The sequence below is a fragment of the Lepus europaeus genome, chromosome 19, assembly GCF_033115175.1.
Source record: "Lepus europaeus isolate LE1 chromosome 19, mLepTim1.pri, whole genome shotgun sequence".
Classification (NCBI taxonomy): domain Eukaryota; kingdom Metazoa; phylum Chordata; class Mammalia; order Lagomorpha; family Leporidae; genus Lepus; species Lepus europaeus.
Window position 1 is genome coordinate 68,565,984 of NC_084845.1, and position 11,333 is coordinate 68,577,316.

Consider the following 11,333-nt stretch of genomic DNA (forward strand, 5'->3'; position numbering starts at 1 on the left):
CTTTTCTGCTGCGGACGTCTTCCAGCTTAGCTCAGGGTCGGCAGAGACCGTGGCTTTGCTTTCAGACACTTGGCTTTCCTGTCCCACGTGTCCTTTCTCCCACTTACGAAACTCGCAAGCAATGTCTCCGTCCCCCAGCCTTTCCTCGTGGGCGGGCAGGCGGAATTAAGAACGTGGCCTTGTGGGGGCTGAATCAGCAGCACCTATCCAGTTAGGGAAGATCCCCCCGGCACACGCCCACCGCCCCCTTCCCATTCGTGAACTCACGACGAAGTTCACCTTGTCTCCCGATAAAGCCAAAACAGGAACGAGAGAAGCACACATGCGTTAGAGACAGCCTCTGTCTGCAGGGACGGGTTCACCCTTCGCTGTGCGGTTGGCCTGGGCAGGGTTCACGTCTTACATCAGCCAGAGCGTTTCTGAGGGGGGAGGCCCTGTACAATTGTGCATAAAATGTCCCATTACAGAGCCTCGTCTCTCTTGCTATGGCCCTATTTCATGTCTTATTTTATTAGTCGCCCCCACTTGGTATTGATTCTATCGGCCTGCTTCTCTGTTTTATTGCCTCTTAAAGAATGGATTCGGCTGCACGGATCATTTTTAATTAAATCAGCGTTTCTCTTGTTTGAGGAGTTAGCGTTTTATTCGCTGGGTGTTACGGCGGTGGCCGTCTTGAATGACCACCGCTGGTTCTTTCCCGTCAGACTTCCTCATTCAAGTTTCTCCTCCGTGGGAGGGAAATCAGCGAATCGCCTCGCGGCGGAGCGATGACCACGTCGGTCATTCGGTCACTTCTGCCACTGTCGGCTCCCGGGACGGCCGTCCTCCAGCCGACGCCATCTTCCCGGCGCCACGGCTTGTCCTCCCGCCTGCTTTCCTGAAGCGGGAACGTGCCGCCGCAGCTCCACTTCTCCTGTCCCCAGCTGTTCTCTGACTACTCAGCACTGTTCACACCAAGAGAAGAGCGGCTTTACAAAGGCCCCCTGCCAAGCCGGCGCCATGGCTCACTAGGTTAATCCTCTGCCTGCCCCACCGGCATCCCAGAGGGGAGCCGGGTTCTAGTCCCGGCTGCTCCTCTTCCAGTCCAGCTCTCTGCCGTGGCCCGGGAGGGCAGTGGAGGATGGCCCAAGTGCTTGGGCCCTGCACCCCATGGGAGACCAGGAGAAGCACCTGGCTCCTGCCATCGGATCAGCGCAGCACGCGGGCCGGGGCCGGAGCAGCCACTAGGGAGTTGAACCAACAGAAAAAGGAAGACCTTTCTCTCTATCTCTCTCTAACTCTGCCCGTAAAAAAAAAAAAAAAAAAAAAAAAAAAAAAAAAAAAAAAGTCCCCCTGTCATTAGAGTGACTGAGAAGAGCAGGCGGGGGGGTGGGGTGGTGGCCACTTCTCGGTGCCACCGGACACGGAGCACGAGGAAGCTTGTGTTTGCATGCAGCTCTCGGGCCGGGGGCTGGGGCTCCGTCACAACAGTGCAGACGCCACCTCCATGACAACACGCGGGGACTCTGCCTGCTGTGGGGCGGGGGTGGGGGGCTTCACGTAGCTTTCTCTCCTTGAGCGCCATCTCTGTGGAGACGGCTTCACAGGTGTGACGTTTCAGGGAGGAGTTCTTGGTGCCCGGCCATTTCCGTAACAGTGAGTCCACTTGGGACTGATCACAATAGCACTGCGCCGTAGAACTCTGGGACGCCGGAGGTGTCCTCTGCCTGCTGTGTCCGGTGCAGGAGCCACCTGGGGCTAGAGCCGCTGGGGAATGCATGCGTGTGGTCACTCCACGGCTGTGAACCGGAGCCTAAGCCTTCCCGCGAGCTCACTTCTAGGGCGGCCCCAGTCTGTGCACGTTGTGGGGTGGAAGTGGGTCCTGTCTCACCTTGTCCTCCTCGTCTCTGCAGACACGCACGCCCTGGTGAGCCTGCTGCAGAACCTGAACAAAGCCAACTACAACCTGCCCGTCATGGTGACAGATTCGGGGAGACCGCCCATGAGCAGCGTCACAGATCTCAGGGTGCAAGTGTGCTCCTGTAAGAATTCCAAAGTGGACTGCAACGCCGCGGGGCCCCTGCGTGCCAGCCTGGCGGCCGCCCTGCTCACCACACTCTTCACCTTAGCCTGTAAGTCGGCCTCACGGCAGTGCACACTGTGGCGCGTGCTGGCCTCACATGCCCGTTGCATTCCCGTCTGTCTTCCCAAAGCAGCTTACTGGGGGAAACAGTCACCCTTGGCCTAGGCCACAGAAAATGCTCCCTGTAGCAGTGCTGCCGCGCGTAGTGGCATCTCAACAACTCGCCGCCGGCCCCTTGCTGTCCTGCAGCCCCGGGATCAGCAGAACCGGCCCCAGGTGCCCCTCGCTGTGAGCTTGTGAAATGTGCCCAGGGTGGCCTGCTGGTCTGCCGGGGCCTAGTCCTCTCTGCCTTGTGCAGTGACCTCTGCCACACTGAAGTCGATCCTGTAGCTTTCTAAGACCAGAGCATTCGCAGAGGGAGGCTGGGCTGCAAGGTAAAACAAAGATAAATGAGTACGTCCCATTGACTGGTAGCAGTGACCATAATAGAAAGAAATGTTCTTGGAAACAAAGGAGTTCTCACGCTGAGTGGTACGGAGGTGGGCATGCCAGGAGTACATCTGTGTCCGTGACTTCCTGGTGGCGGAGTGTTCGCGACTACACAGCTCACGTGTGCTGGGGCCCCCGGACGTGGCCTGTGGGGCCTTGCTGTGTACATTTTGAGAAAGCAGCGGTCACTGTGAGCCAGGAAGTGTGGCAGTGGCCATCTAGAAGAGAAGGCGTCGCAACCTGGTGGCCGAGGGGAGTGGGCGGCAGGAAATGACCCGGCGCGGCAGCGTTCGCTGCGGGTACGCTCCGTGCAGAAGCAGGGTCCCGTGGGAAGCCCTAGGAGAAGCCCCCGAGGGTCCCCTGATCCTTCAAACTGTCCATTTCCCACACAGAACCGAAGGTCTCCCCCCCCCAGCCCCACCCCCACCTGACTCACCCCCTGGGGCTGCACCATCTCCTCACCAACATCCCTGTGCTCCTTCCAAACCCCCAGGCTACACAGCCCAACAGTCTGACACCTTCCAGCCACACCCTCCACCCCCAGCTCAGTCCGGTCTCCAGGCCTGGCTGATCTCATGGCTTCCTGACGCCACCTCTGCATGAGAATCTAAGGGGGAGGCAGTGGCTGGGTGTCTTCCCTAAGCCTCATCTGTGACGTGGAAACCAACTGCATCTGCAGAGGGGGAAGACCCGGAGCTGGGGCTGTGGGCTGACAAGAAATGCGGAAAGATTTTCAAAAGGGAAAAAAACAGTCAGGCGAGAGATGCATACAAGGATAACCAAAGAGCAAGACAGTCCAGAGGTGGCACCCCGCGATGCCTGCGTCAGAGACCCTAGCCCCAGGCACGCCTCCCCAGGAGCCCTGGGAGCTGTGCGAGGATGGTCCCACCCCACGGATGGAGGCCTGGACAGCTCCTGTCTGCCGGCCCACTGGGTGCACTGTGCAGCAGGAACGAGGAAGAGGGAGGCGAGTGTTAAGACTAGGAGTGGGCAGGTGTTTATGCCGGGCAACCTGAAACCAGGCAGACGGCCGCCGCGAGCCGACACCGCTCCTGCAGTGTGGTGATACACAGCACCAGCACTCCAGAGACGCTCACAGAATGTTCAGGAAGCTCACAGAACACCACATGCTTAAGACCAGAAGTTACACTTCCCAAAGGACAGGAGCCAGCTAGAAAGAGTTGAAGACAGAATTAACTGACTCTGGATTTGGCAAGGGGGAGGGGGCGGAGGGAGGGACTAGACTTGAAAGTGCAAGGCCTGGGGCTGGCACTGTGCCTGCAGTGCTGGCAACCCGTAGGCCCTGGCACTAACCAGACACCCAGAGCACTAACCAGATGCCCTAAGCACTAACCAGACACCCAGAGCACTAACCGGACACCCAAGCACTAACCAGACACACTGAACACTAACCAGACACCTGGATAACTAACCAGAACCCCAGAACACTAACCAGACACCATGAGCACTCACCAGATACATTGAACACTAACCAAATGCCGTGAAAACTAACCAGACATGCTGAGAGCTGCAGACGCCCTGAGCACCAAGCAGACGCCCTGCTGTTCGGCAACTTTCCTCTATAGTTTCCTCGTGGTTTAGTGGCTGGATCCCACTTTACGGTGAGAAAACCGATCTCGTAAGGGTCCCCAGGCGTGTGGCAGTGAGGCCGGTGCCTGCCGTTAGCCCCTCTCCTTCACAGAAAAGGAAACTAAGCACTTCCATTCACTGTGATGCCGTCGGTGGCTTTGTTGCAACTGAGAACTGAGCTGAAGAACCTGCACCCCCTTCTTTGACGTCTAAAGACAAGGGAGATAATAAAACACAAGAGTAACTGAAAATAATGAAAGTTAAGCAGGGCAAGCATTTTAGCCTAGCGGTTAAGACACCCACGTCCCACATCAGAGTGCCTGGGAGCAACTCCCAGCTCTGAACGCCTGACCCAGCTTCCTGCCAGTGCCGACGTGGGGAGGCAGCCGGGAGGGCTCAAGTGGTTGGGCTCCTGTCTCCCATGGGGCACGCCTGGGTTTGGCCCTGGTCTGGCCCAGCCTTGGCCATTGCAGGCACTTAGGGAGTGAACCAGCAGTTCAGAGTTCTCTCTCACACACAGATCACTTTCTACAAATGAAATAATTGCTCACTGTCCGTGTTGATGTTTAAACCACCTGCTGATGACACTGAAAGGAGGCACCGCCCCTGGAGCCGACCTGTGGTCCTGTTGACTGTATCTGGTTTCTCTAGCAGGCTCCGGGCAGTAAGCACAGGCAGACTTCTCCAGAAACCTGTTCTGATCATTGCCTTAGGCCTCACAAAGCAGCCCTGGCGCGAATATTAAAGGATGTGCCAGGTGAACCATTTTAACAAGTCAAAAGTCTCTCACCCAGGGAGCAGGCAGGGTGCTGAAGCTGTCTGGGGCACAAGTAAGGTGACCGACAGGCGCCGAATCCAGCCACTGAAACTGTCCTTGGATGTTAACGTTTTCATCGGTGCCTTTTTTTTTTTTTTTTGACAGGCAGAGTGGACAGTGAGAGAGAGACAGAGAGAAGGGTCTTCCTTTGCCGTTGGTTCACCCTCCAATGGCCGCCGTGGCCAGCGCACTGCGGCCAGCGCATTGCACTGATCCAAAGCCAGGAGCCAGGTGCTTCTCCTGGTCTCCCATGGGGTACAGGGCCCAAGGACTTGGGCCATCCTCCACTGCACTCCCAGGCCATAGCAGAGAGCTGGTCTGGAAGAGGGGCAACCGGGACAGAATCCGGTGCCCCAACCGGGACTAGAACCCGGTGTGCCAGCGCCGCAAGGCGGAGGATTAGCCTATTGAGCCACGGCGCCGGCCTCATCAGTGCCTTTTTTTTTTATTATTATTATTTTTTATTTTATTTTTTGACAGGCAGAGTGGACAGTGAGAGAGAGACAGAGAGAAAGGTCTTCCTTTTTGCCGTTGGTTCACCCTCCAATGGCCGCCGCAGTAGCGTGCTGCAGCCGGCGCACCGCGCTGATCCGATGGCAGGAACCAGGTGCTTCTCCTGGTCTCCCATGCGGGTGCAGGGCCCAAGGACTTGGGCCATCCTCCACTGCACTCCCTGGCCACAGCAGAGAGCTGGCCTGGAAGAGGGGCAACCGGGACAGAATCCGTGTGTGCCCCGACCGGGACTAGAACCCGGTGTGCCGGCGCCGCAAGACGGAGGATTAGCCTAGTGAGCCGCGGCGCTGGCCCATCAGTGCCTTTTGTATACAGTAACATTCACCCAGCGTAAGTACTCAGTTAGCTACAATCGTGTAGCCACACAACCACCACGGCTTCCTTGGCTCGGATTGCCTGCCTCCTCTCAGGCTTCCCCTGAAGACACGGTTGCCTGTTCTACAGTCTCTGAGCTGTCTCAGTGGCTTGTGCTTCCTGCCGTGAGATGAATGCGGGCAGAGACAGAGTGAGGAGACGCAGGAGACCCCGGCAGAGTGGCTGTCCATCGCCGCAGAGGCCCGAGCCACACTTGGCAATCTGTCTTCCTGGACAGGGACCCTTGACCCCGGAGAGCTTTCTGTGAGCTGTACCTGGAGGTTAAGAGCTTTACATAAACTCCACCAATCACTCCTGTGGCTGTCCCACAGCCCTGGGAAGCAGGATCGATCACATCATGGTCTAGAACTGACTGGAAACAAGGAACTGGAAGCCAAGTTAGTGGATTTTATTCAGAGTTGTTTTTTTCCTCTAACTGGTTAGCCCCTCAGGGAACAGGTGGGGATGTCCAGAAGTATTTGGTCACCGTGACCAGGATGGGGCTGCCAGTGGCACCCAGGGGGTGGAAGCCAGGGGTGAGGGTCACCACCCTTCGGGGCACAGGACACACCCCTGCCTGGGCTGCTTGTCCGGGCGTCCTGCAGACGGGGCACCTCCTGCTGACCATGCTGGGTGGTGTGGCCTGGCGTGGAGGCTCCACCACTGCTCGTCCCCAGGCGACCTGAATGAGACGAGTGCAGGAACTGGCGGGAACATACGCCGTGAGAACAGGGCTAGCCTAGCCGTGTGTTCGGCTGAGCAAGCATTGACCAGATCAGGTTTCTGGAGAAGCCTCTATCTGTGCCCTACTGCACGGGGCCTGCTAGAGAAACCAGGCACGGCCAAGAAGTCAGCACCATGGGGCGGTGCCTCCTGTCAGTGTCCGGGAAGCCGTCGTGCTAAGCTCTGGCAGCTGTGAGCGTGTGACCTTACACGCAGAATAAGCCCAGGATCCGAGGACAGGGAGGCCGCTCTGCGTTAGCCAGGTGAGGCCCACGTAGCCACAGAGTCCACGAAAGAGGAAGGAGGAGGAGTGCGTGACGGTGGCAACCAAGGGCACTGTAGGTGGGGCAGAGAGATGGAGGGCGGGGCCATGATCCACTCGCTAGGAGCTGGACAGGTAAGGAAATGGGTTCTCTCAGGGGCTCCAGCCCCTGCTGACCCCCTTCAGACCGGTGATGTCCAGAACGGGAAGAGAGCACATGCACGTTGTTCTCGGCCCCGGGTGTGCCGCCGTTTGTTGCAGCAGACCGGGAAGCAGGGGGACACCCTGCGGGAGCCTCCGTGGGGACCCCGCTCCGGCACCCAGTGTCTGCGTGTGGAACGGTCATCAGTCTGAACGCTGCAGTCAGCCTGCTCCTGGAGCAGCCACGGCCTGTGCTCCGTGGCCACAGCGCCCACGCCGCTCTTGGGCAGAGAGGAGAGGCGCCCGTCCCAGAGCCTCTCAGCAGGTGCAGGAAGTCCAGCCGAGTGGGTGGCTCCGTCCTGCAGAGCGGCGGGCTGTGCGTCAGAGCCCGGGCATCGCCACTCCTGTGCTTTGCTCTTCTGCTTTGAATCGAGCCGTGGTCCCTCCCAGCCTAACTCTGAACCTTCCCCCATTCAGGTCTGTGAGAACTGCTGACGTCCGAAGCTTGACTCCCAAGTTCCCATAGCAACAGGAAAAAGAACAAAGAACAGTCTATCCAAATCTGAAGATGGTGGTTTGCAGCTCTCGAACTCCATGCCTGGGCCTCGGTCGTTGCTGGTTTCTGTTTTCTTTGCGATTTCACTTAGTCTGTACTTGGCCATCTCGACGGCATCTCCCCTCCTCTTTTAATTAACGGAATCCTCTGAGTTGTCCCTGAGTGACTAGCGATCAGACAGGTAACTTGAGCTTGTGGGGGCAGGAGCAGTGACTACTTTCTCTGATGTGTTGCCATGACGCCGGCCAGTGCGCCACACATCCGGCTTTGTCTGTGGGTTAGTCTTTGTATATGTATGAGTATCTGTATGTGTATATACACGGTATTTATAGACAGACCGCGAGGAGAAGCCTAGCTTCCATACATCATTCTTCCGTGAATGGTGAGAGAGGGGAGACGCGACCACGGCTGGACCCTCCCGGGGCCTCAGCATCTGCCCACACACCACAGGGCACTGAAGCTGCAGCTCCACCACCCGTCCAGTCTGCCCACTGCCATGACAGCCATGCAGGTGCAAGAGGGGCCGCGCAGAGAAAGGAGTCCTTTCTCGTCAGTGTGAGGACTGCCGGCACGCGCCATGGTCCTGAGCCAAGGCGGTGATGAGCAGAGAAGGGAATTTTACGGTCAGACGCCAGGCAAAGGGCAGAGACGCTCTTTCCAGGGGATCAGCCCACAGCGGTGTGCATCCCGAGTCCCCGGTAGCGCTGGTCCCACTGTAGACAGTCTCTCCCACATCCCCTGGAGCGCCATCACGGAGGTGAGGTCGCACACACATACCAAGAGGTCGGCAGGTACCATGTTGTATACACATATGTACCCACCTGTATAGACAGACATGTATGCACCTACACGCCGTTTGTTTCCTAGACACACGCATAAACTAGAGTACATGCAGGTAGTTTTAAAAGTACCCTTTTGTGTGGATCGACTACCGTTGTTTGCAAACCTGAAAATAAACGCTGTTTCTTCTGTATGAAGTGGAACTGATTTTCATTCTGTGAGCACGGAGCAGTAAGAGGAAACTCGGTGCGTGTGCCAGCGCTAGCTTCTTGCCAATGAACTGTAAACGAACCAGCAAAGCTCACACCAAACCTTTCCCTCCAAGCAAACTAGTGACGGCCTGTGGCTTCTGCTGGAGCTGCCCACAAACCAGGCGAGGCGAGTGTCTTAGCACGTCTTAATGCAGCTGCAGCTAATGGTTTTAACCACACACACACGCGCGCGCTTTCTTATGCAACCTACGTTTGCCCCTGGAGTTTTCAGTTAGCCTTCTGTAGGAAGCAGGAGTCATGTTGTCTCTGTTGTAGTGCAGTTACACAGATCGGCTTACTTACTTGTATTTGTTTCTCTAGCCAATCATTTGGGGACGTATAGAATGCAGAGAGGTTTTTTTTTTTTTTTTTTCCATTCAAATAAATGGGTATTGGTGGTTAACACTGCTGGTTTCTATGTTGTGTCTAATGTTGCTGGTGGGGGCCTTGTCCTGGAGGATGTGCACATGTGGGGGCCCCTGCACACCTCTGTTAGAAGCGTCCACTAAGGCAGAAGCCCCAGCTCGGAGCACGGGCCTGGGCTCACCCTCGCACGGGGCAGGCAGCCGGGAGGATGCTGCGAGCCAAGAAGGATGGTCCTCTGTTTGGTGCAGTTGCGACCGTCCGTCTACAGTCCCGAGACACAGGGATTGCTCATCTGCCTGGGTGACGGCACACCTTGAACGTGACATGGTGACTCTGTGAGCACGTGCCTCTGGGGAGCAGGGGGAGCTAAGCCATACATTTATGCCGCAGGAATGCAGCCTGGGGCTTGGTGGAGCACAGCCATGTGCCCCTGGGGGCACCCCACTCCACTCCTGTGGCAAGGCACAGACAGTGCTCACCCTAGGGCAACCCCAGGAGCACCGGCAGCTGTCCAGGTTGTCGGCAGCCCGACCCACAGGCTACCTAACGGGGAGAAATCTCACCTCCATCACCAACTGAGCCACTTCCAGGGAGAACGATGCCGACTGTCGCATTCATCAGAGGAGGGCAGCGCAAGGCGACGCCTTCGGTCCCCAGCCTGCCCCTGGCAACTCTGGCCTAGCTTAACCTGGCTCCGGACTGAGAGCAGAAGCAAAGTGCACGGTCATCCACAAGCAGCACAGGCCCCAGCGTCCCCTCAGCTGAGTCTCCCCTTTACAGAGAAAGAGCGATTCTTAGAAGCCCAAGCGCGGGCACACGTTGGCCGCCAGCAGTTTCAACTTGCCAGAATATGTTACGTTGTTTCGCAAAGCAAAGGTATAATCAAAATGTTATTTCAGTCTTACCTGTGCATTTTATCCTAGTCCAAGTTACTTTTCAAAAAAAAAAAGCAAAAATCACTTTTCCCAATGAGCTAGCCGAAAACGCAGGGTTTTGTTTCCACCGGACAACGCCACGCCCTCCGTGCCCCTTTTTATTAACACATCACCCACCACAGTTCCTCGAAAGCACATACCCTCCCCCATTTTCCTCACGATTTAATTATTTCCGACGATTTGCTGTAGCGAGCATATGCAAACATTTTCTAATCTCAACAAGTTTCCCCTAGGTTGTCAGTCCTCTCCCAACGGCTGTTGGCTCCGACAGGTGGACCTGCTGCCGTGCCTCTGGCTAACGTGGCAAAGGCTGAACAGCAGAGAAAGAATGAGGCTACTTTTCCTGGTAGGTAGCAAAGAGACCTCTGATGGTCGCCGACGGTGAGAGGCCTGAGCCCCGCGCTGCCTGGCCGCTCGCCTGGGGGCGCTCTGGAGGACTCTGGAGCTCTGTGAGAACTGTGAAATGACACACACAAGGTAGAGTCACCCACTCTTGCAGGTGGAATCCTGTCACCCAGGAGAGATGTGCCGCCCGAGACAGTGTGGCCTCCTACCACGTCTCGGCCTTTTGGCTACGGTCAGGTGGAGAAGGGGTGGAAATGGGGTTGTTGCAGTCGCCGTGGGCCAGGTGGACTAGGCCGGCATCTCCGGGAAGCAGAGACGCACAGGGAGGGGAGGCTCTGTGCGGACAGCAGCGGGGACTGCAGCGATGCGGCCACCATCCAAGGAACCCAGGGCTCGCAGGCCGCGGCCAAGACTCGGCGAGGCCGGAAGAGGACCCAGACGCCTCCGAGCCGGCTCCCAGCAGGACCCCGGCCTTCGGGCCTCCAGACCCCAGGGAGTCCGTTTCTACAGCTTCAAGCCGCTCCCTGTTCCGGCAGCCCGGGGAAGTGATCCCGGGCTCCGAGTACCACGGCCCGGACCCGAGGGAGCGCCCCGACGGGAGGCATTCCGCAGCCGGAGATACTGCAACACCTGGAGGAGTCTTGGTCGGCGTAAGTCGGGGCGGCACCGGCGTCCGGGGGGAGACGTCAGAGATCCTGCAAGGCCAGGGCCCCCTCTCCCTCAACAGCAGCCAAGCACTGGCCTCAGACACCCCTGCAGCCCCAGATACGAGACTCAGAGAATTCTAGAACGACAGGAAAAGAAGCGCCAAGTCGGGAAGCCCCCTCCCGCCCTTACTCGATGGCCTGGCCCACGTTCCAGCACTGTGGAGCGGGACCCTCTGCGGACGGGTGGAGAGGGAGCTGTGGTGTGGTTAGATCACCAAGCGGACCCCGAACGCCAGTGTGCAGCTCCGGCACGGTCAGCGGGATGGCGGGCGAGGGTCGCCGGGGCTGCGGCAGGGGCCCAGGCCCCACTCTCCACGGCCACGGTCACGGTCAGCGGGGTGGCGGGCGAGGGTGGCCGGGGCTGCGGCAGGGGCCCAGGCCCCACTCTCCACGGCCACGGTCACGGTCAGCGGGGTGGCAGGCGAGGGTCCCCGGGGCTGCG

The 11,333-nt window shown here is 58.0% G+C and overlaps 1 protein-coding gene across 1 annotated transcript in view; it reads left to right on the forward strand.

Moving 5' to 3' along the window:
• The window catches only part of CDH13 (cadherin 13), a 983,749-nt gene extending 975,269 nt beyond the window's left edge, over positions 1-8,480 (forward strand). The window contains exons 13-14 of the mRNA XM_062176103.1: positions 1,893-2,111; positions 7,429-8,480. Of these exons, the coding sequence (XP_062032087.1) occupies positions 1,893-2,111; positions 7,429-7,436 (227 nt within the window). The 3' untranslated portion in view covers positions 7,437-8,480. The remainder of the gene's footprint in view (positions 1-1,892; positions 2,112-7,428) is intronic.
• Positions 8,481-11,333: the final 2,853 nt, after the last annotated feature.